Source organism: Aedes aegypti, chromosome 1 (assembly GCF_002204515.2).
Source record: "Aedes aegypti strain LVP_AGWG chromosome 1, AaegL5.0 Primary Assembly, whole genome shotgun sequence".
Classification (NCBI taxonomy): Eukaryota; Metazoa; Arthropoda; class Insecta; order Diptera; family Culicidae; genus Aedes; species Aedes aegypti.
Window position 1 is genome coordinate 144,595,287 of NC_035107.1, and position 25,538 is coordinate 144,620,824.

Here is a 25,538-nt window from a genome sequence, read left to right on the forward strand (position 1 = left end):
GTTCGCCGTAGAGTTGGGCGAGCTCGTGGTTCATCCTTCGTCGCCACACACCGTTTTCCTGCACATCGCCAAAGATCGTCCTAAGCACCCAACGTTCGAAGACTCCAAGTGCTTGCAGGTCCTCCTCGAGCATCGTCCACGTTTCATGCCCGTAGAGAACTACCGGCCTTATGAGCGTTTTGTACATGGTAGGGGTAGTCGGGGCGGTTTGGCCAATGGGGTGGAATGAGCACCCCTTGAAAACAGCATAAATTCTTGAAATTTCATCTGAAATAACATGCAACCCCAAAGCTGATGAGGAAATGAAGCAATGGGCATGTTATAAGTCAGTGTTCAAAACTCAAAGAAAAAAAAAAATGATGTTCGAAAAAACTGCCCATATTGCCCCGAATGGCTCTTTTAAATTTCATCATTTCAGAAAGATGACGTTTGACTGTTAGAATGTTCTTAAAAAATTATATCTTCCTGCACGGAGTGTTTATAAATACTAATAACTTTCAAGTGTAGTAACAACATAATTGAATTTTTAGATTATATGAGATTATTTTGAAATCAAAAATGGGGTGCTCATATCACCCCATCAGTAAAAAGTCGACTCGAAAAATGACAAATTTTGAAAAATCAATCATTCATCTGTGAACTTTATAAGACAAAAGAAACCATTCGGATCTAGTGTATTCATCTTAAAATTGTTGGAAATCATGCAAACATTCGAAAAATTCATAATATTTTCAGCACTTTTATCGACTTTTCCTTAAGGTGGCCAAACTGCCCCACTTTCCCCTACATTTGGTGCGGGTGTGAATCTTGTGACTTCCACTGATGATGCGCCTCCGTATTTCACGACTAACGTTATTGTCAGTCGTCAGCAAGGATTCAAGGTAGACGAACTCCTCGACCACCTCGAACGTATCGCTGTCTATCGTAACACTGCTACCTAGGCGAGCCCTGTTGCGCTCGGCCCCACCAGCTAACATGTACTTTGTCTTGGTCGCATTCACCACCAGTCCAATCTTTGCTGCCTCGCGTTTCAGGCGGATGTACAGGTCTGACATCTTTTCAAATGTTCGGCCGACAATGTCCATATCATCCGCGAAGCAAACAAGTTGACTGGATCTTGTAAAAATTGTACCCTGGCTGTTGAGCCCGGCTCTCCGCATATTACCTTCTAGCGCAATATTGAACAACAGGCGTATTTTTTCGCAAATTCATGTCTCAATTTGTCAAACAAACACACTGTGTCTTCTGATTGCAAGTTTCCAAATACCCAGTCTCGGTAGCTTCCCGGGAAAGCTGTTCTTGTCCATGATTTTCCATAGCTCTTTGTGGTAAACGGCTTGACATTGGTACCTCGCGTTCCCGCAGGAATAAAATTGACCCCTTTGTATACCTTAGTCTCTTGCCCAGCAACTCCTACTCCCTATATATTATATATTACCACTTTTCCCAAATATTCCCACTAAGGGCTTGTGATCGGTGTAAATTTAAAACTGTTTCCCAAACAAAAATATTTGAAATTTCTTTACTGTACACAACAAGGCAAGGGCTTCCAAATAAAGAATAGGATAATTCCTTTGCGCTGAATTCAACGAAAATGACGTAAAATCTATTGGTTTCTCAATCCCCTCAATAATATAAGCCATTACACCTCCTAGTCCATAGCCGGATGCATCAGAAACTATCACAATCGGCTTATATGGGTCGTAAAATTCTAAAAATTGGGTTTGTAATAAGGCGCTTTTACTTTTTACATCTGATTTCAACAAATTATACAAAAAAATACAACTTTGTAGACAATCTTGGTATAAACTTATGGTAGTAGTTGATGAAACTCAACAATGATTTTAATTCCGTCACATTACATTTTTGTAAGGTGTTAATTTTGTCAGGACATGGTTTCAATCCCTTTTCACTAATTATGTGACCCAAAAATCCTAATTCAGGAACAAAAAACTTGCATTTCTCCCAGTTCACCTTAATATTTGCGTTTTTCAGTCTCAAGAACTAAAATCAATTTTTCTTTGCAATCACTGAAATTCAAGCCTGCAATTAAGACATCATCCAGTTAAACTGAAACAAATTCAATTCCATGTAAAACTTGCTCCATTACTTGCTGAAAAATGGCAGCACTTGAAGATGCACCTTGCGGCAATCTGTTGTACCTATACAATCCCTTAATGGTATTTATCACCATGAATTCAATTGATCTGTCAGATAATAATAACTGCGTATACGCACCTTCAAGGTCTAATGAGCAAAACACTGTACAATTGGCCAAACCAGCAAAACGTCCTGTACAGTCGATAATGGATATGTATTGGGAATGATGAATTTGTTCAAAGACAACTTGCAATCTATCCAGCAATGACACAATGGCAACAGTCGAAAACCACATTGGGAAAAAGAAAGGAACTCTATTGTTTAGAAATTGTTTCAATTCTCCTTCATCTTTCTTTTTAGTTTATTGTCCTATTATTTCACCTAGAGAAAAGAAATCATGTACAATAAAATCTTGCTGCGTCCAAAATGGCGCCAGACAAAATGTATGATGTGTAATATTTCTGCCGATTGGCGTGATCGTTAATCAGTAGTAAATGATAAATATAAGCCAATAATTTTAACGAATCACGATGAACAACCTCGCAGAATTTGTACTGAAACTTTACTGATGTAAGCAAACGCCGACCAAAAACTGCGCCTTTGTACAGCTTTTCGCGCCTTTAGCAGCACGTGACTTACACTCGTGTGGTCTTCTCCAACTCGTCCAACACAATGTACAGATATTTTCACCAACCACTGCACTTTCAGGCCAGAATCTTACACACTCAATCTGTTCGGTAAAAATAACTGGGTTTTGGAACTACCGAAAAAATCAGTAAACTAAAAAAAAATGTCAGAAATCGAAAAACAGAGATTTTTTACTGAAATTTTGCAGAGAGCTTTCGTTTAATATCATATATCGATAAAAAATAAAACATGGTGAAATTTGCTTTTCAATTACGCGTGGCGACAGTTTTCATTTTACTGACTTTTTCGGTAGTTCCAAAACCCAGTAAAATTTTACCGACCCCAGTAATTTAATCTAAGTGTGTAATATCACTATGTGAATTTTTATCGCTCGTCGCCACTTTTTGAGTTTGCCGACGAGAACACACCAGAACTTCGGGGAATGGCCACTTGCGGTAAGGGTTTCAAATAAAGGTGTTGATAGATTGAAGTTTTAGCCAAGACTGACTCATGGCTTAGGGCCGAATGACCCTCGGGTTGAAGTCCCCATCATCAAACAACAACAACTGACTCATGGTTGTATTTTCGACTCATTTATCTATGGCAGATCAACCGATCGACTGCCGAATACATCGTATTCCGTTTAACGGTTTTTGCTCGGTAATTCGCCCATTCGCTTACACTTTAAATGTGTACACCACAACAGCCATCCACCTTTATCAGGGCTTTGGACCTGTAGCTCTGGTTCTCAATAGTTTCAAGTTCTTTCGGACATGCTACTATAGTGTGCCGTCATGCGCTAGCGGTGTTTACGGTGTTTATACAATTAGTGATAATTGTATGCAAATTCATAAACAAATATTTATAAACACAGCAATAGGTTTGAATACGTAATTCGAAATTACGTAAATTATCATGCCTTTCATCAGATGGATTAAGCTGACCATAAACATTGTGTGGTTGCTTGAAACAAAGCAATAAAAACGTTGATAATCTAACTGATAACGTATTGCAATTGATTTGTTCATTTTTGCTTGCAGGGAAAATATCGGTACCCGTCAGCGATATCATATCAGTGACGTTATCTGCGACGGCCAGTGGTCGATCGGCTGCCAAGAATGCCCCACATGCTATCACCACCACGTACGGGACGACCTCCAGTACTCATGCCCCGATGAATGAGGATATGGATTTTGATCGCGTTCCGGTACTTCCAACGTCGGCATCAATCTCTACTACAGCCACCATAAATACGACGACAACCACAACCAATATTAGCAATAGAGGTAAGCGAAGAACTAGGTTCAATTGGATCCATGAACAATATAAAAATGGGGGAAGGGGGGATGAACCATTTCGTATTAAGACGTTTGATATAAAGTAGTTTTATACAATAGCGAGTATCCACGCCATAGAAAACGACTGGTGAGCAAAGATTTGATGTAGATTTGATAATAACGGTTTGGGGAGCATTTAAAGAAGGTTTAGTTACCTATTAGTTTTATGAAAACGCCCATTATGTGAAACGTGATATGTATTATGCAAAACGTCCTCAAGCGAAATGCCCCGCCTCCATATTAAAGGAACCTATTCAAAATTTAAACGTTAATGTTTCATGATTAGATTAATACTGGTGATAATAGTTGAAATATGTAACATTGATAATGAAAACGCAAATATTTGTTTCCCGCGTGTTTGTTTCCTCGTCATAGCCGACTCGTACGATTTGCTGCACACTGACGCCACTAGTGTAGAAGACATCATTTGCGGAAACAACCAATCCAACGGCAACTATCTAATCATACATTATGCCCGGCTAGTGGCACCTCGTGTATGCAAATGGAGGGTACAACAGCTGGTTCTGTACAAAAATGAACATAGGATTGTCAAACTGTGGTACCAAAGGTTATCAGAAGATATCAGAGGTGAGTTTAGCGCTGACGCAAAGAACTTGGCGCTCCAAAAGAAAAAGCTTATCGGAGATATCGAATATTTATGATGATGTATTTACAATGTTTTTCTCTCTCAATCTTTCTTCGTAGAGCAAAATCGACCGAAAAATTTACTACTTTTCCTCAACCCTTACGGCGGCAAGCAGAAGGCGTTTGCCCTGTTCGAAAAGTATGCCAAACCATTGTTCAAGTTGGCTCAGGTTGACATCAACCTGATAATAACGCAACGAGCTCAGCAAATCTACGACATCATGACATCGCAAACGATCAACCTGAACAACTATGACGGCGTGGTATGCTGCGGGGGCGATGGGACATTTGCTGAACTGTTCAACGGCTTGGTTTACCGCACTATGATCGACTTGGGTGAGTAGTTTACGCAAGGTATACCTCAACGATATGTGGTTGAATTTAAGCGAACTTTTGAGATAAGGCAGAAAACTATCTAATAAAATCGCAATAATTTTCGGGTACCGTGTGGGACCGAAAACAGCACACCTAAGCACTAAGCCAAATCAAAACCTCTGTAAAAAATATTTGGATTTGTAAAAGGCATCTATTGCCTCTTTTTCTATGACTTTCACATCTTTTAAGACATAATTAACCCCAACATGAGCCTGAAGTTGAGTAGAAATCTTTAAAAAACAGGAATTACAATCACTTGTCTTGGATCGAAATCCGTACATTCTGATAAGGTTGAATCAAAATCCGTACACCTGTGATTTGAAATCCGTACAGCTGCCCAAAATTCAAAACTTTAATGCTAAAGACGTCAATTTTATCTTAGTCTTTTCATTCCAAGTGAGCATCAAACTTCAAAATGATGCTTCCAGCAGCATATTAAGAACCGTTAGACGCACTGACCACGCTATAGTAGATTCTAGGTGCCCTGGGGGAAGTGGCCAATTAGGGACATATTTGGAACCATATCAATTAGGACATCAAACTTTAAGATTTTTGAAAATTATAATTCCGGAAGCATTTCCAGAACCACCGACTGCCATGACCACTCTATAGTAGGTTCCAAGTGCTCCGGGCGACGTGGCCAAATCAAAACATGTCCGGAGTTACTTCAATATGGGTATCAAATATTAGGATTTTCGAAGGTGATGCTTCCGAAATCACTTCCAGAACCACCGGCTGCTATGGTCACCATATAGTAGATTCAAGGTACCCCGTTGGAAGTGGCCAATTTACGAATATTGTAATGTGGGGCCCAGATAGCCGTAGCGGTAAACGCGCAGCTATTCAGCATGACCAAGCTGAGGGTCGTGGGTTCGAATCCCACCGGTCGAGGATCTTTTCGGATTGGAAATTTCCTCGACTTCCCAGGACATAGAGTATCTTCGTACTTGCCACACGATATACACATGCAAAAATGGTCATTGGCATAGTAAGCTTTCAGTTAATAACTGTGGAAGTGCTCATAAGAACACTAAGCTGAGAAGCAGGCTCTGTCCCAGTGGGGACGTAACGCCACAAAGAAGAAGAAGATTGTAATCCAATGTACGAAATCATATCAATTTGGGTAACAAACTCCAATATTTTCTAAAATTCCATTTTTTTCTCAAAATGTCTCAAGAAAATCTATCATTGCATTACACTTGCTATGGTAGACGTACCAATAGTGGAGGTACAAGCACGATTGTACTTCAATTAACCGCTCAAATTAAAGAAGTGCAACTAATGCGCATGTTAGTGTTGTAATGGGAAGTAAAGACCATTGACTCAATGAGAAAAATGATTTCATCGCAGTAACACTCGGCATATCAGTGAAAAATAGTACCTCCACTATTGGTCCACTGTTCTTTTAGTTACGGTATATTTTTAATTTGTGTTCCTATAGTTGCGGTATCCGTGGTTTTCTTATGGGATCCTCCACTATAGGAACACTTTACCGCAACTATTGGTACAAGTAAGAAAAATTTCAGCAATTTTGGTGATATTTCATCAGTTTTAAAGCATTTTGAACGCACTTTTCAACTATTTCGTGTCTCATCAAGCCAATACGTCGAATGGGAGTGTCGGTTTTGTGGCTAATGTAATAAAATCAGTGAAAATGTCACTACCGCAACTATTGGAACACCCACAACTAATGGATCACTTACCCTATATGAATTGCAATGATAGATTTTTATGAGGATTTCTTCAAATTTGAATGAAAAAACTGGTTTTTTATTTTTGATGATTGCTGATGATTGAATGATGGATTCTTGAGCCTTAACCGAAAAAGGGTGGCTGGTTATGGGTATTCTTCCGGAGGGTTACTTGAAAGAGAACAACATATGTTCACTTTAACTTCACGATCAGAACTGATCTTTCGATCTCTTTCACGGTGGTTTGCGAATACCCTTTTATGGGTAAAAATTTACTCTTTTTTTTAAAGCACAGAGATCTGTCATAAAACGGGTAAATTTGGAAATACAAAACGGGTATATAAATACCCATTATAATCAAGCTACTGCCGATTAAAAATGGATGTTTTGAAACCCATTTAAGGGTGAAAAACTAGATGGAAATAATTTTACAGCCTGCAGCTGTTAGCCGTTCCAGAATCCAAATATGTGAAAGTTTAATTAGTTTTAATGTTTCTATATTTCGTGTAAACAATTTTAAGGGAACGGTAAGTAAAGCACAATTTATAATTTCAGTTGTTTCCGTTGATCCTGTAGGCTGCAGCAGATGTTATTTGACCTGTTCTGCACATATGGATATGGAGGACTGATTAGTGTAAAAACAAAATTTATATGTAATACATTAATTTGAAATGTAAAATACTAAACTTTCAATGAGCCATTTTACGAAGCTGGTCAAATGACAGGAGACCTGGGAGAATTCAATCATCGTCGTCAGTTTTCGCGACGATGATGGTTGATGACTGTGCGCATTTCTAGCGTAGCTTTTCATACAGGCGAAAAATTAAATGGAGAAAAATTATTAAAATATTTCTAATCACAAAAGTGCCTTTTTATGTGCAATTTGGGTAACAAAGAGGTAGCTGATAGAACAACTAGGTGTAATGTTGCAGTAACGAACATTTTTGGATCTCTTTTTTGTCATTTTCTCCATGTCCCCATTTGGTAAGATGAGGCGTTGTTAAAAATCACGCTGGATTTAATCCCAGGTCTCCTGTCAATTGACGCCGTTTCGGCGATCAGCTGTTCCGAAACGTCTCGTAAAATGGCTTATAAAAACCTTTTGTTTTTCGGCAACTTTATTCCGAAGAGCGTTGTTTTTGTTTTGATGTAATATTCATTGGTTTTCGCCATTTACGAAATGGGTAAATTTTTACCCTTTTTATGCTGCGAGGGCGACTAACAAAACGGGTAAAAATTTACCCATCCATTGACAGAAACCGCTTTTACCCTTTAAAGAGTAAAACCGTGTTTACTCATTAAATGTGGAGAGGCACTTCTAGCGGAAATGGGTGAATTTTTACCCATTAAAGGGTATTTGCATACTATCGTGTTATTGACATCAGAACAGCTATAGCAAGTAGCTGGCAGTGTTGCGCGTAACGCTTTCTTTTCTTAACATGATTGCATATGCACGCACACTGTTAACTCATCATTACCCTTTAATGTATAAAAAATGCCCATTATTTGCGGATATATGGAGCTGTCAAAATAATGGGTACTTGTCAATTTTCCATAAATGGTGATTTTTTCCCATTTTCAAATTCAAACTGTTTACCCTTTAATGAGTGAAAAATGTATTAGGAATGTTAACCGCTGTGCGATTAGTACCGGACAAGTCGACGTCAATTTTATCGTTAAACATATGTTTAAATCGGTGTTTCAACAATTTTCTGCAGAGGTAGTGAATATAAATATGTTGTCAAGCATATTTATTTTATTTGATGGTATTTCCAGGTTTCAACATGATAAGTTCATCAACATTTCATAGAAGTCATCGAAGAGACCATCTCAATTATTTTACATAATCAAACATACATGTTCATTGATTTTTTGAATAATTAATTTAAAAAAAAAAATGATTATACCGATGATTTTAATTGTTGAAATTTGTCTTCTATGTGTAAACTAATTAAAATATGCTTTCCTACAGAAATTATGTCAAAATATCAAAATTTGTAAATCAAATAAACATGATTGATATAGAGTGAATTTAACCCATTTTCGGTAAATTTTTTATAGCAATAATGGGTAAAATTCACTCGTTGATTTGACGTACAAGCCGTTTACCCTTTAAAGAGTACTCGTGCTCTACTCTTTTGAGTTAAACTAGTTTCTCTCAAAGAGGGTACTTTTTTACCCTTTAAAGGGTACTTTGATCTGACAGTGTATAAATGTTATCTACACGGCAACGCAGATCTACTCAAATTTGAGTGGTTCCAACGCAAAACCGTAGTTGAGCCCAATAACCCGAATTTGGCTAAATTTCCAAGGCCTCCATTAGGTACTTTGCCTTTAAAGCCATAAGCAAAATTTACTTAAATTTGGTTTAATTCAACGCAAAATTGAGTTCATTCAACCCAAGCTTGAGAATAATGCATTTTACCCAAATTTGGCTTATTGGGCCAAACTACTCCCATTGGGTAGGTGCAGCTCTCTCTGTTTTTGACAACATTGGTGGGGAAGAGAGAGAATACCGAGAGATTTTGGGTTGAGAGAATAATCGATATACTTAATTTTGGGTAACGTCAACTCAAAAATTAGGTAAAATGGTTTTTCCGTGTAGCAAGAGCCCTAGATACTTTACTTCGATGCCATATTGGAAGCCGCACGAAACCATGGGCTACCTACAATGATTACCAATTGGATTCATCAAATGCTCAAAAACCGACATCTCTTCTCGACATTTCGTCAAGCAGCGATTCGAAAATTGAGTGTTTGCGGATGCCCCCAAGGGGGAGTCTTATCACCACTTTTGTGAAATCTCGTAGAAGATACGCTATTGAGGCAACTCAATAATTGCGGTTTTCCAACTTATGGATTTGCCGATGACTATCTAGCTTTGATAGTTGGTATGTGCCTAAGCACCCTGTTCGACCTGATGCAAAATGCTCTTCAGGTAGTCGAGAGTTGGTGTCGCCAATATGGCGTCTCGGTTAACCCGAATAAAACATCTATTGTTCTTTTAACAGAAAGACGAAACCGCGATGGAATTCGACCTTTACGGCTTTTTGGCACTGAGATTGATGTAACTGATCAGGTAAAGTATGTCGGAGTCGTTCTAGATTCCAAACTTTCTTGCACATTGATTTCAGAGTCGAAAAAGCTCACATGGCCTTCGGTCAATACCGGCGAACCTGTGGTAAAACTTGGGGCCTCAAACCCAAGTATATTAAATGGATTTACACAACAGTTGTTTGTCCAATATTGGTATATGGATGTCTTGTGTGGTGGCAAAAGGGCGAAGTGAGAACAATCCAATCAAAATTGGGCCATCTCCGAAGGATATGCTTGATGGCGATATCTGGTGCGTTCTCTCTAACTCCCACACACTTCGAAAATTTCTTGTAATTTTACGTCATATAAGACCGACTTATTAAAGCGAGCAAAATGACACATTATTGCGTTCGTTTTTAATTTTACAAGAGGTCAAATCGTACAGAGTCGTAAATTTACTTTGTGTCAAATGGTGGAGGTTGTAATTTTACTCGTCCAGTTCGAGCTTGTAAAATTCATATCTGACCCATTTTTAATCGCTTTATCTTGAATTGAAGTTGATTGAGAAGAAAAAAAAGGTAAATAAAACGAAGCCAAACCCCAAATTTGCTAGAACACAAATCTGTAGAAGCAAATATCCGTTCAGGCTGAAAATTTGTTCGATTGGTCACTGAATGGTGGTCGATTAAGTCTTCAGCTTAACCCGTTGTCTGGTTGTCTAGGTTTGTGCTCTTGCAAATTTGTGTTTTAGCTTCGATTCATCATCATCTCAAAGTTACTTGCAATGTAAATAATTGATTTATTATTTAGTTAATTTTTTAAGAGAGTAACTTTGACTCATTTTGAATCAGTTTCTTAGTCCAGTCTGCCAGTGTAAACAATTAGAAGCAAAATTTTGTAAAGCAGTATTCAATGAAATTATTACAATGTGAAACCCTAATTTTCATGAAATAATGTTCAATTACTATATCAATATTTGTGCTTTTAATTTATCGTTATGTGCTCTAATACCAGTAGTTTTAAAAGCGGATTTCTCTGTTCACAACGAAAGGTGTAAACGATGAAGGCGCTGTACGCTTACACAACATCTGCAATGCTTTATAAAGTGACTTTTTTTACATATCCCAGAACAAAACTCAAGCGTGAGCTTGGATAAGGGTGTAAACATCATACTTATCAAATCAGCTGCGCGACTATATATTGAAACCAACCTGGTAGTGATGAGATTTGATTCTCAGTAGTGTCTAGCATAACGCTAAGCTCTATGGATGTGCTATAGGAAAATGAGGCTGAGAACCAGGCTTTTTGCGAAACCATTAAGAAGTAAATGTTGCAACAACACGGGTATTCCTCAGGTGAGTATTTCTAGTTAGTACATTTTTCTATTCATCATATTCGAAACTTCGCTTTTGTGATCACCCGGCCTTTCAGAACCATGTATAGAGAATGGAAAGTGAGCTGAAAAGACGATTGGTGGTCGCGAAAACCAAGTTTGGGAAATGCTGTTTAGTAAATTTGTCCAAACGATCGAACAGAATCATTTAGCTTTGCTTTTTGTGAGAGTTGAACAACATGTACAGAACTATGAAAATTGTATAAATAGAGTTGGGCATGATCAGTTTAAACTACCATTATCAAATAAATAGGGTGACTTACCATCAGTTTGCATTCCGGTTTTATCGCTTGCGGGGTTCAAAGCTTCGACAGGCATCCACATTTCTTCTGCTTCCAGAAGCATAAGAAGGTTATCTTTAAACACATTCAAACCAAATCCGTGGTTATTCGGCATCCGTCTTGTTCGGTCAATATTTGAGTTATGTTTTTCACCAGCGTTATTGAACCTAATTGATAATTATACATACAAAATTTGCTTTTTCAATAAACAGTTAAAATACATACCTTGTTCCAACAAACTTGCTAGGGTTCCATAAGAGGGTATGATAAAGCGTCGTAGTCGGGTTGAGTCGCATATTTTGTAAATTGCGATAGATTCCATGGTTTTCTGCGAGCTAGTTTATCAACGGTATCGTGTGTTTAATGAACAGGTATTCCTTACTGCTTTCAATGTAAGTCTCAAGTGGGGTGAGATCTATGAAGGTCTCTATGCTCTTCACTTCAGTGTCTAATACTTCGCGTTGAACCACAAGTAAACCTTTCTCATGGATGTTTTTCACGGCTTGCTTTTCTCCGAAGATATATAGATTGTTGGTTTTTGGCTCGAAAATCAACAACTGTATTTTTAAAACGAAAAATACTTCACCGTATTCATCGTGACTCAGAAACAAGAATTGTCCTTTCTTATAGTCATGTCCGCAATAGACAGCTTCTTCGGCATATAAGTTCTGATCATGCAGATGACCTGATTTTCCTAGTAGATCGGTTGTTGAGCACGGCAGAAATGCAGATGATTCCAGATATTTTTCAGCAACAATTTTTTTTTTTCAAATCTATTGTTTTTAGTGTTGAGCAAACCTTGGTAATATTGGTGATGTTCAGCGCAAAACTTAACCACATTCTTAAAGTTTAGTGTACTACGCAAAGCTCTTTTGAAAAAACAGTGCTTTCGTTCACAGAACAAAGTACAATAGCTCATCAATGGGCCCAGCCATAGAATGAGATGGGGGTAATGCATTGTGAAGTGGTGTTTTGGTTTCAATGGGGCTTCAAAGTTTTCTGACCTGAATTCTAAATATTCTCTTATCAGTACTGCAAGTAACTGTACGTGGTCTTTCGAAATAACAGGCGATGTTATGATGTCAGTTATTTGTTTAATCAACAATAACATCAACATCTCTGGAATATTGTAGTCCACAGTAGTTTTAATAAACAAGAAAGGGATTATTTGCACAATATGCCAGATGTCGCAGGCTTTAGCTTTGATAGTTTTACTTTTTCTCGAAAAGTCCAAAGCTATTTTAGTCTTGATTTTCAGTTTCTTGAATATAGCATTAATTTTAGCTTGCAAGTAGTTAGTGGATATGGATTTTGACTTAACAAGTTTTTTGAAAATCAAAAATAAATCACTGTTGACTCACCCCTCGAATAGGTCAAGGGCGATGCAAGGAGCAGATCCATAGTGAAACATGTTGAAGTACGTAAGTTCGTTGAGGATGCAAGGCGCCTTTACTCCACGATATGGTATCTCTGATGGGTTGCAAATGATGATCTGGATATCCTGACTGCTGGATTGCGATGTTCTTGGTTCAGCCAACATAAAACAGTTTTCTTTGAACGACTGATACTGAACGTAACAGAAACGGCAAAAATAGGAACTCCTAGAAAAGTTTTCAGTGAGTTCTGCCAGTTGATGAGCTCCAAGGTTGAACCGTAAATTCTTTCTTCATAACCTCCTCCATTAACGATAATTCCAGAATTTTCAAGCGTTTTTAGATCCTCAACTAGTCTTCTTAGAATTGCGTCGGTGCCAAAATAAGCAAAATCCTTTGTTTTGCATAGCAAAACTAATTGAATATTATCCGTTAGACATCGCAAGTGGGGATCCAAATTACCTACTACCATGTACCAACATTCAAGCTTGTGTCGGCCAGTTGCATTCCCCACTGTATTGACCACTACTTCTGCTGCATCTTGGTAGAAAAACAGATTCAACGTCTTTCTACCGAAGAAACCGCTGTTCTTATACTTAAGACCATCTGTATAATCGGTCATGTGATGGGGAACAGACAATTTTTCGCGAAATATTGCGTCATATATCTTTTCGTCATTCAACATAGAAGTAAGAGTTTGCAATATGGGAACATAATAATAAAAACAGCTGTTGTGGTCACCATCTCTTTGCAACAATATTTGCACAGGTGAAACATAAGCAAAATTTTCACGAAAAAACTTTTTCCTTGTGTAACTTGATCGAAATTTTCCCTTAGGTCCAAAGAGATTGTTCTGCAAGTTATCTGAGCACATCGAGTTTATCAACTTTCCGGTGACTTCTGCTGACAAACTGTTTTCACTTGCAAAACTTTTGCATTTGAAATTTTGAAATTGTTTTTCTATCGTTAGCGCCTCATCCATAGCATCTACTATTTCTTGAATCACTACGTCGGTGACATGGTTCTTCGATAACAGTTTCAGGAGCAAGGATCCGATCACCATCTCAAAGTTGCTGTTCAGCTCAACCCGTTGTTCTATCTCGGTCTTCTCTTCTTGGTCAGCTTTTCCTACATCTTCAACATATGTGTTGCACACTGTCACTTCCGGATGTGGAGCACACACCTGATCGGTCGACCCATATTTCGGCTGGGACACATCCGGTCTAGAAAGGTTGCGAGGAACTCCAATGCGGTGAAAATACATGTTGTGGATTCTCAACGAGTTGGGTGTCGCGAACGGTTTTCCGGTTCGGCACTTCAGAGGACAGAACACCGGATGTCCTTCCGAAATATGTTTCACAACATGTTTGGTGATCCGTTTGAAGTCCGAAGACATGAATTCACAATCCATGATTGGACATTCCACTTCAACACTGTTTTTTCGTCCAATATGGCGCTGCCGGATGTGTTGGACAAACACGGCGAAGGATTTGAAAAAAAAACAACACAATTTTCGAATGGGCACTCAAACTTCGATTCTTTCTTATGCAACCGCATGTGTTTTATCAAAAACTCGACGTTTTCTGCGAATATTCCGCAGAATTTGCATACTATTTTCATTCTTACACTCAAGCACTCAAACTCACCCTGCGCAAACGACGGACATTTTACTTATGCCCCTTCGCTTTGCGGCTGGCGTTTAGGTGTTGGGACGTGTAATTTTATGTCATTGTACACTGAAAAGTAAGTGGCTAGTTTAAAAAACAAACGATTGCACTGAAATCAGTGGAAGTCGGGCCTACTATGGCCTCCAGAAGAAGCTGCGGTCAAAAAAGATTCACGCCCGCACCAAATGTACCATGTACAAAACGCTCATAAGGCCGGTAGTCCTCTACGGGCATGAAACGTGGACGATGCTCGAGGAGGACTTGCAAGCACTTGGAGTTTTCGAACGTCGGGTGCTTAGGACGATCTTCGGCGGTGTGCAGGAGAACGGTGTGTGGCGGTGAAGGATGATCCACGAGCTCGCCCAACTCTACGGCGAACCCAGTATCCAGAAGGTGGCCAAAGCTGGAAGGATACGATGGGCAGGGCATGTTGCAAGAATGCCGGACAGCAACCCTGCAAAGATGGTGTTCGCTTCGGATCCGGTTGGTACAAGAAGGCGTGGAGCGCAGCGAGCTAGGTGGGCGGATCAAGTGCGTATCGATTTGGCGAGCGTGGGGCAGAACCGAGGATGGAGAGATGCGGCCACGAACCGAGTATTGTGGCGTGAAATTGTTGATTCAGTGTTATCTGTGTAGATGTTAACTAAATAAATGAAATGATTGCACTGAAAATTACTACGCTCAAAATTAAAAGTAATTTACAGTGACGGAATTTTAAAAGAACCATGAACCATTTTAATGACGTAAATATATGTCTTCATTACATTTATGTCATCTATCATTATGTCAGGTTTTCCAAATAAATCATCAGTAATATTTAGGATTTTTTAGTGTGCACAGCAGCGCTCGAGCCCCTTTTCGACGTTGCGCCACTACACATGCATTTTAAACAAGAAGCAGTTTCTTGCTCTTACCGTTTATGGGTACTGGATCTACTGTAGAAACATTCAATGAATCTTAGATTTACAGGTGTCCGGCCATTTGGCCGAACGCCATTTGACCGAATGCCATCTGACAGAACGGGTCGTTTGGCCGAATTGCAAACAAAAAAATCAAATTGCCTCAACGCTGAATGTGGCCCAATAACTAATTAATTTGTTTATTTGTATGATGTGACGAGACGTCATGTTTGTCACTATATAAGTGCTCTAAGAGAACGATGAAATTGACCCATTAATTCAGAACAAGACACTAAGCCGCGCAAGACTCTAACGGTGCGGCCATAGTAACGCGTGTGCGTGCGCGAACGCGTTGCGATCAAAAGGATTTCCCAATGTTGGGGTTTATTCACAAATTTCATAACGCCAAAAATGACCTTTTTCGACACCCATCCACCCCCTCGTAACGCAATTTGTATGAATATTTTTCAAATTTTGTATGCACTGTAACATATCAAGAACACCCACCCACCCCCTTCAGCGTTAGGGATGGTACACAAATTATGTCACGCTATATTTCAACTTTTTCGACCACCTCCTCCCCCCCCTTTGTCACACTTTTTGTATGAGTCCCTTGAAAATTTTGTAAGGCTTGTCACGCTTGGCTCGACCCCCCCCCCCCCTTGGAGCGTGATGTAATTTGTGCATGACCCCTTATGACATTTGTGAATGAGCCCTTGATATACTGCTTTGCGGGCTCGCACACTCGCACGCGTCGCAAAACGCGTTTACTATGGCAGCGCTCTCCGATGGTTGATTTGCGTCTGGGTTACCAACGGTGTGCTAGGATTTCGAGTGTCTTTAATGATTTCACCAGAAATTTGTCCTTCTTTTAAATATAGGCTATTCTTTCGAGGTTTCATCACTATCGGCAATAATGTAGCTAATATTTCTCTGTGTAATTTCGCCTTCTTTAAAACATTGGCAGTTCTTTGTAGTTATACTGATGAAACGATTGTTTGAATTACACTTGCTTAAATTTTCATAAAAGATTTTTCCTTCTTTTGCTCATAGGCTGTTCTTTTAGGAGTAAAGTGATTTTCATGGTTATCGACTTTTAATACGTTTATAAATGTTGTTTAGCAATGTGTTTAATTAGGTCAGATGTCATTCTCCTCCAAGATAAAGATAGCAACGTGTGAACTGAAATCTGCACTATTGTTTGCGTATAGCGAATCGGTGAACACTTACGTAAAAGAAGCTCACTCTTTTTTCGTTGTGGAAAGAAGAAGCCAAAACTTGTAATCGCTAGAATATTTTTTATTTAGTTAACATCTAGATAGATAACACTGAATCAACAATTTCACGCCACACTACTCGGATCGTGGCCGCATCTCTCCATCCTCGGTTCTGCCCCACGCTCGCCAAATCGATACGCACTTGATCCGTCCACCTAGCTCGCTGCGCTCCACGCCGGGTGTACAGGTCTGCCACCTTTTCAAATGTTCGGCCAACGATGTCCATATCATCCGCGAAGCAAACAAATTGGCTGGATCTCGCAAAAATCGTACCCCGGCTCTCCGCATAACACCTTCTAGCGCAATACTGAACAACAAGCACGAAATTCCATCACCTTGTCGTAGTCCCCGGCGGGATCCAAACGAACTGGAGTGTTCGCCTGAAACCTTCACATAATTTTGCACACCTCCCATCGTCGCTCTTATCAGTCTCGTGAGCTTCCCGGGAAAGCTGTTCTCGTCCATGATTTTCCATAGCTCTTCGCGGTCGATACTGTCGTATGCCGCCATGAAATCGATGAAAAGGTGATGCGTTGGGCAGTGATGCATTTTGAACTGAACCCGAGCCAAAACTGAACGGAGCAAGTTCAAATTTTGCTCGAGAACGCAGTACACAGTGAACTCCCGAGCTAGAACACACTGCTGAACTCGAACGCCCCGTTCAAATCTCAATGCACTACAATGATAATAAAAGCATAGATTTAGGTTTTACCAGGTAAAGATTTCCTGAATCAATAGCAAATTCAATTTAATTATAAATAAAATATATTACGTCTTGCTTTGAGCACATTTTAAACAACTTTAGTACGGTAAGATGCCGTGAATCCTGTCAGAACAATCTGCGTTCAATTTTCTGCTCACTAGAGTTCAAATTTTTGAACTGAACAATGAGCAAGCCTACTTGATCACTCCGTTAAACACATTGAACTGGAACGCGTTCAAATGCATCACTGGCGTTGGTACCCCCGTTGGTTTGACCACATTTAATCCGAACACTTTTTAATTTGTACCCCGCTAATTTGCACATTGTTCAGATTAAAAATGGTTCAAACGTCATTCAGCTCATGGAACGGAGTAAAGAGAAATGGAACGCAGAATCAAAACAAAACAGCCAAAAGGGTATTGAGCATTTTGCACCTTATTAGACTACTGTGCAGAAAATATTTGCACAGTGAACATTTGCACACCTCACACATCCACGTACTTTAGAATTTGACAGCATGCTTTGATACTAACTTTTTTCATCTTTGTTTTGATTTGGAGAATGATTAGCATAACATTTCAACTGATGAACTAAATATACTCGGTCCAGGAATGCAATCCGCACATTGCCAGATATGCACCCAAAGAAAGATACAATGGCTTGTGCAGAATGTATACCCGGTATACCTCTAGATGTCGAGTTAAGTTCGATCCTCAACGTGAAATAGTTGGGTGAGCCGTTGGACGGCGACGAGAATCAAGTTGCTAAAAGTTCTTCCGCTAGGAGGAATGCTGAATTGCTAATCGATTACGTCCTGCATCTGCGGAAACGGCTATGATTCCGAAGACGATTTAGATGATGCTATCATTGTGGATCATCAGATAATATCTTCGTTCGCGATTTTAAGAACCCAGGAAAAGGGACAAGGGAAATGAAGTTCGTTTGTGGGGTGTAGCTGGCAATACGGTAGACACTTTTCTATACCAATGGTGGTTACTTTCTAATGAACATAGCTAAAAAGTAGTTTTCATGCAATCTATTTCATTGCTTGGAATTATTTTGAAACGTCATAAATAGCTTTCGAGGCATACGCCTGCTGATGTTAGTGAGTGTGCAAATTGTCTGTAGCACATGCAAAATTTCATTAGAATCTAAAAAATCGTGCAATCGTCAATAACAAGAAGTACGATTTTCTGTTGATCGTAGGGTGACTAGAAGTTCAAATTAAAAATGAACCCCGATGGTTTGCATGAGGTACTGTTCAAATTAGCGGGGGTGTACGGTACCTGGTATTCACGACATTTTTAGAGGATTTGCCGTACAGTAAAGATCTGGTCCGTTGTCGATCGACCGTCAACGAAGCCGGCTCGATAACTTCCCACGAACTCGTTTACTACAGGTGACAGGTGACGGAATATGACCTGGGATAATACTTTGAAGGCCGCATTTAGAATTGTGATCGCTCGAAAGTTCTCACAATCTAACTTGTCGCCTTTCTTGTAGATGGGGCATATTACCGGTAGCTGTTCTGTTTCCCAGATTGTGCCTATCAGCCGGTGCAGACAAATGTACCCATCTTTATGAGTTCAGCTCCGATACCATCCTTACCAGCAGCTTTATTGTTCTTGAGCTGGTGAATGGCATCCTTAATCTCCCTGAAAGTGGGGGTTGGTTGGTTTCCATCCTCCGCAGAAGGCATTTCCTCCGCTATCTTGCCTGTGCTATTAGCGCCATTCAGGTGCTCGTTGAAGTGCTGCTTACACCTTTCGATCACCTCACGCTCGTCCGTCAAAATGCTCCCATCCTTATCCCTGCACATCTCGGCTCGCGGAAAGAAGCCGTTGCGGGATGCGTTGAGCTTCTGATAGAACTATGCTAGAACTAGTGTGTAGTAAAATGAGATGGATGGATGTGGGTTATGAAAAGGGTCTGCGTGATCTGTGGGGATTTGAATTCTAAACTTGTAATCAACTCAGTTATTGGGTCACCAAGTGGCTTGGTAGCTTAGTTGGTAAAGCGCTCGTCTAGCATACAAGCATACCATCTTTACCACAAGGAGCAAGGAGTCAGGGATATGAGTTGTTGGGTAGGAGGCTAAGGACCACACAAAGGGGCCTATTTTATTCCTTCATGTACGCGGAGTACCAATAGTGCGCCATGCCCACCATTTACCAACGATTACTGAGATGTACATATTTTTTTTTATATAGAAAGATATTTAAAAAAATATATGCATCATTGCTCTAAATCCACTAAACACTCTTTCAGGAATGGACATCAACCAACCACCCTACTTACCTAAGCCCAGTATTCCGATCGGGATCATTCCGGCTGGTAGTACCGATACGGTGGCATATTGCTTGAACGGCACGACTGATATCAAAACTTCGATCCTTCACATCATACTTGGCCAAACACATGGGCTTGATATTTCCAGTGTGTATCGCAACAGTGATGATAGTGGCGGCGGTGGAATTCAAAACGGTGATGATTCGAAAGGATCCGATAATACTCTCGCCGGATCTACGAAGGTAACTCAAGCTAAAAGGCGACCCCAATTGCTCAAACTGTATGCCAGCGTTTTATCGTACGGATTTCTTGGCGATGTTACATTAGAAAGTGAGAACTATCGATGGATGGGTCCTAAACGGTACGATTACTCGGGTGAGTTTGATTTCAAATATTGTGAATGACTTATTAATCGATTGTACAATAATAACATGATATCTTTTGAAGGGGCCAAAAAATTCTTCCGAAATCGTGGCTATTCTGGGGACATTACCATCCACGTGGAGAACGAGGTGATCGATGATGAGCGGGTTGAGCGGAACAACCCGCACGATGGCGTGCGATGTTTGGAGAATTGTCAACGCTGTCTGGATGCGTCCGCAAAGAGCGGCAATCCAATCGACTGTGATACCCAAAAAGTTACCGTCAGTGGAAAGTTCCTTATGGTCAATGGTGCTAATATTTCTTGTGCATGCTCTCGTAGTCCTCAGGGATTCAATCCGTACTGTCATCTGGGCGATGGCTATCTGGACCTGATATTGGTGCGGCATACTTCCTTCTTCAACAATATCCGGTTGCTCCTGGCAATGTCCTCGAAGACGAAAAAAATCGTAAGTTTAACGTTACTTTAAGTAAATTTACTGAAAAACATGCGTGATACCGGCCTGATTTACGGAAAAATGATTAATAGGCAGCTCTTTCAATATATAATTTATTATCAAAACTTGTCCAATTATTGTTTGATGTTATCATCTTGGGTTTAAGATAGGCGGAAGTAGAGCATTATTTGGTTCAAATCTTATAAATATTTAGCTCAGTTTTATAAATAGTTGACATCATGTGTCAAACTTACTCCTTATGAATATAATAAATCAAGATAATCAAGAACCATGTAGGCATGCTTATTTTGTTAATCTTAGTTGCAAAGATGCATGCCTTCAAAGATAATATGCGGACACTTTGTATATAGTATGGCAGGTTACCGCTTGTTTGTTATCTGAAAAAATGATTCATGGTACTAATAACATAAATTGCGCTTCAAAATGATAATGATCTACCTGGCTCATTTTGTTGCTATTTACCCTTCATCTACTTTCTGTTCCATTAGGGTACTGCACTGTACCTTATTGTGATTTGAGACATATCCCAAAAGTAGAGCTTTGTTACTTATTTAAGAAAAAACTATCAATTCGCGTTATTATTAAAAACCCAATTGTAAGAGAAAGAAATTGCTGTAGAACACGTGCTGAAGCATGGTAGTGGAATAAATCTTCCTAACGGAATTAATAGTGCTATACACGCGACTGATTAGAAGCATGTATTCAAATAAAGGCGCACGATTCGTTTCCTCGTTGTCACTAATGCTCTGCACGTTTTCTACCAGACTGGTTTTCATGCAAATCACATTCCTATCCATTTCAATCATAAATTCGTATCGCGTGGTCTGATCTTTTCTTTTGTCTTCTTCTCTTTGCTGCGCTGCGTTGTGCGGTCCCGCTGAACAGAGCGATTTACCGTTTGTGGAGATCTACCGAACGAAGAAATTCAGCTTCAAGGGACGCGTCGTGGGTGCCTACCAAGGTCACGGTCATGATAACGGTGCGATCGATGACGAGCTTGACCAAACCGGTACAACGTCGGCAAGCTCAGCCTCAACGAATGACATTGCGAACTCGACCGTTACTGCTGGCCGTACCGCTACTGGGAGCTTGAAGGAGGACAATAAACTGCTTTCCAAGTGGAATTGTGACGGAGAAATCCTGATGGATACCAATATAATTGTAGAGTAAGTATGGCGTTTTCGTAGAAAAGGATCTAAGCTGATTTTCATTTAATTCGTAAATACCCAGAACAATCTTCTTATGCTTAAAATGCTATAGCTTGGAGAGATATACATGTTTTGTTTTGTTTCTTTAAAAATAAAAGGTATACGTTGTGCTAACAAGGGCATGGTGACTCCCTCCTTTGCGCCCTCCAGTTTTTCTGACAGTCAGAAATACGTGCATTTTTTTGAGCTAGTCAATCTCATGTCTATTTCTCATTATTTACTAATCATACGGGAAGTCCTGTATGCTCGGATCGCTTTTTGTTTCAAATTCATAATTTAAAAATAACCATAATTTTACGAAAATTTTGTTATTAATTGGAAGGTTTATAATTGAAAAACAAAACTAGCTGAAAAGCAGGCTCTGTCCCAGTGAGGATGTTAAAACAATTTCGTAAAATTAACCTGCAATATTTTTTGTTGGTAGGATTTGAGGTACAAACTTACAAGCATATTGGATTCCTTATACGATAATTCTGAAATCTAACTTTAATGTATTATTATAAATAGTTATCGCTTATCTGTAATAAGTGAAATCCATATATAACTAGTAAATTCATGAGAAATAGATATAAGATTGAATAGCTTCGTAAAATAACGAAAAAAGTCACATATTTGTGGCTGCCATAACAAGTAGAGGGAAAGACAATAAGCGCGTGTTAGCACAACTAATCTCCTTAATTTTAAATAAAAGTTTACCTTGAAGTGTAAGGAACAAATTAAATTATTGCATTTTTAGCAAAATAAGATTATCCTGAGTTTTTACTGATTGAGCAATCGAATGCCATTCTAATATTTTACACATCATTTTCAGATGCAATTGCCAACTGATAAACGTGTTTCGCCGGGGTGTCAGTTGCAGTGATACTAGTTCTAAGGAAAATGACCCGGGAGTTCTGAACTGCTGCGGTGTCTGTAAATAACTGATTACTACTCGTTTGTGTCGCAAAAGATTGTGCTCTACTAGTTCTATAATGTTATTCCCTATTGCTTTTAAGATTTTAGTTACACACTAAACAAACCCTGCCTGTGATTGGTATTAGACGAAAATCTTAACTTATTAGACTCATTTTACTTTAGCGTCACATGTCCTGACAAAAGTATTTAATGAAACAGTTTAAAACTATTTTCCAAAGTGCTGCAAGTTAGTATTAAAAACGAAATGGTATTTCATGGTACCTATCCTACGCTATGTTAGGGAAATTTCCAAAACATATAGCTCTTATGACATTCCAATTTATATTACAAAAAAAACGATATACCTTTAGTCAAAGTAGAGAGTGTATGTTTCTGTAGAACGTATCTTTACACAAACAATAAAAATAGTTGTTAGAAGAATAGCATTTTGGCTTGCATTCTAGATATGTGATGATAGTTTTTTTTAAATGGTTTCGGAAACACTAGGGATTGATGTTCCGTATCATGATTTTGGGTTTCGGGAAACGGTCGGTAATACGTTAAACATGGGATTAGGCTGGGACATAATCGTAAAATATTTTGTGTACTCAATGAGTTGTACTTCTTCGATAATTTATTAGGCTGTAGTTTAGGGAGAATTCTTAACTGTAAATCTATGTTGTATTTTTCTGATGGCTGTTAATTTAGAACAGATTATGTTTTATAAACTTGCTTTTGTTTTTTTTTTATGTATATATCACATCCCTAAAATCCTAGTGACAATCTCGTCAATGGCGAAAATATATTACAGTAAAGTATTTTTTTTCAGGATTTTATCCAGTGATACTTCTTTCGATTTCTCTAGGACACCATCCTATTGGAATTTGTCTTTCAATCACGGAAACTAGTGCACGAGAATACTATAGAAATACTTATAAACTTTATTAAAGAAATAAAACGAGAATGAATTCAGAAACGGTGTTCATACTTCAATGGCGCTTTCACTTGCGAATCAGAACGGTGAGGGTTGCCACATTAAAATCTGCATTTTTCCTTGGAAGTATCTGTATAACTGTTTCCTGGAGCAAAAAATCTGTATTTTAAATCTGTATCTCTGAGAACTGGAATAATCAGTAAGAATTACACAACAAATGTGAGGAAATATCAATCATTCGCAACTAAAATGCAGAACTGTTACATCTCAGCTTGAATTTTAAGGTTTTCAAAAGAATGTATTTTCATTTTTGCCTAAAATCTGTATAAATGTGTATAATTTTGGCAGAATTCTGTATACAGTATCTGTATATCTATATTTTTCCAAATAATCTGTAATCTGTTTATACAGATTCTTGGTCTCAAAATATCCGAGAAAATCTGTAAAATACAGATAAATTTGTATATATATATATATTTTTTTTTTTTTACAAGGGGGAAATCTGCAAACAGATCCCCTGAGAAGATAACTCAGGGAATGCGGGGATGACGCACCAACGACGACCCGCTAAAACCAGCCTATGCACTGTGCATGAGCAATTCATTTAGAATTGCTCAAGTGGTGAACAGTGCATCGACATGACCCTTGGACTCAGACCCTCATCTCCCCGGAACCACCTTACGGTATTTCTTCGGGAAGGCAGATAAATTTGTATATGTGGCAACCCTGGTGATGAGTGGTGCGCTGGACGCGTTCAAAAACCTTTTCACCATCACAGTAGGTGATGCTTTCCTGTGTTGCCTGATGTGCGCACAGTTGACAGCACAGCCTTGTTGGTAAGAGCATCTCGATCGTTGCTCCTTCCAATGGACCGATGCACGAGTTCACTATTTGACTTTTTAGCGGTGTCGTGTTATTTACGTGACCATAGCAACGAGTGAATTCAGCGCCGCTCAAACGTCAAATCAATGAACTCGTGCATTGGTCCATGGACCAATGGAGCAATGCACGAGTTCACTCGTTGACGTTTGAGCGGTGCCGTGTTATTTATGTGACCATGGAAACGCGTGAACTTGGCACCGCTCAAACGTCAAAATGGACCAATGCATGATTTCACTATCTGACGTTTTATCGGTGCCGTGTTATTTACGTGACAACGAGTGAATTCGGCACCGCTCAAACGTCAAATTAGTAAACTCGTGCATCGGTCCATAGTGAACTCGTGCATTGGTCCATGCACGAGTTCACTAATTTGACGTTTGAATGGTGCCGAATTCACTCGTTGCTATGGCCACTTAAATAACACGACACCGCTAAAAAGTCAAATAGTAAACTCGTGCATCGGTCCATACTCCACCTCAACGATCACCGCCGGCCAAACCGAGCATACTAGCGAACTTCTGAAGCTTCACCTGCCCAAGTGCCTTGGTGAGTATTGCTGTTTGCATTTGACGTGCAAAACAATTCTAATTGAGCGTCAAATGCGGTAACACAAAGTAACCAAAGGATACTTAGCAACCATACCCAAGAAACAATTTTGGGCGATTAATAAACATGTCTGCTGAACTAGTGCTCAACAACAGCTGTGGCTGTTGAACAAAATTATATGCTGTATAAAGTAATGATCAAATGTTGCATAAATTCTGAACAGCGCTTTTGTTCCTCACTTTCATGTTATTTTAAAAGCTCGTTGAACCAAAGTTGATACAACGTTGGTTGATAACTTAGTTTAATAGTAGAAGACGAGCTGTTTCTACGGATTCAGATTCTGTTGTTCCATACGTGACATAAAGTTAACAAGCTTTAATAACACTTCTCGCATACTCTGAGATAACGCCTTAAAAGCCATTGGTAACCACGTGTGTAGCTCGTTGTTTCTGAGCAAATGAAAGAATAAGCATCCAAACCAACATCACGGGCAGGTAGATAATGACCCTTTCTTCCCCATAGCGTTGTTAAATAGCAAGAAA

At 39.2% G+C, this 25,538-nt stretch overlaps 1 protein-coding gene across 2 annotated transcripts in view; it reads left to right on the forward strand.

The window, feature by feature from the left end:
* LOC5579301 (ceramide kinase) overlaps positions 1–23,362 on the forward strand; it is a 66,899-nt gene extending 43,537 nt beyond the window's left edge. For both annotated transcript variants that reach the window (XM_021849599.1, XM_021849606.1), the window contains 7 exons: positions 3,768–4,013; positions 4,440–4,652; positions 4,770–5,045; positions 19,673–20,068; positions 20,141–20,523; positions 21,418–21,698; positions 22,552–23,362. In XM_021849599.1, coding sequence (XP_021705291.1) covers positions 3,768–4,013; positions 4,440–4,652; positions 4,770–5,045; positions 19,673–20,068; positions 20,141–20,523; positions 21,418–21,698; positions 22,552–22,660 — 1,904 coding nt within the window. In that variant the 3' untranslated portion in view covers positions 22,661–23,362. The remainder of the gene's footprint in view (positions 1–3,767; positions 4,014–4,439; positions 4,653–4,769; positions 5,046–19,672; positions 20,069–20,140; positions 20,524–21,417; positions 21,699–22,551) is intronic.
* The last annotated feature ends 2,176 nt before the right edge of the window (positions 23,363–25,538 follow it).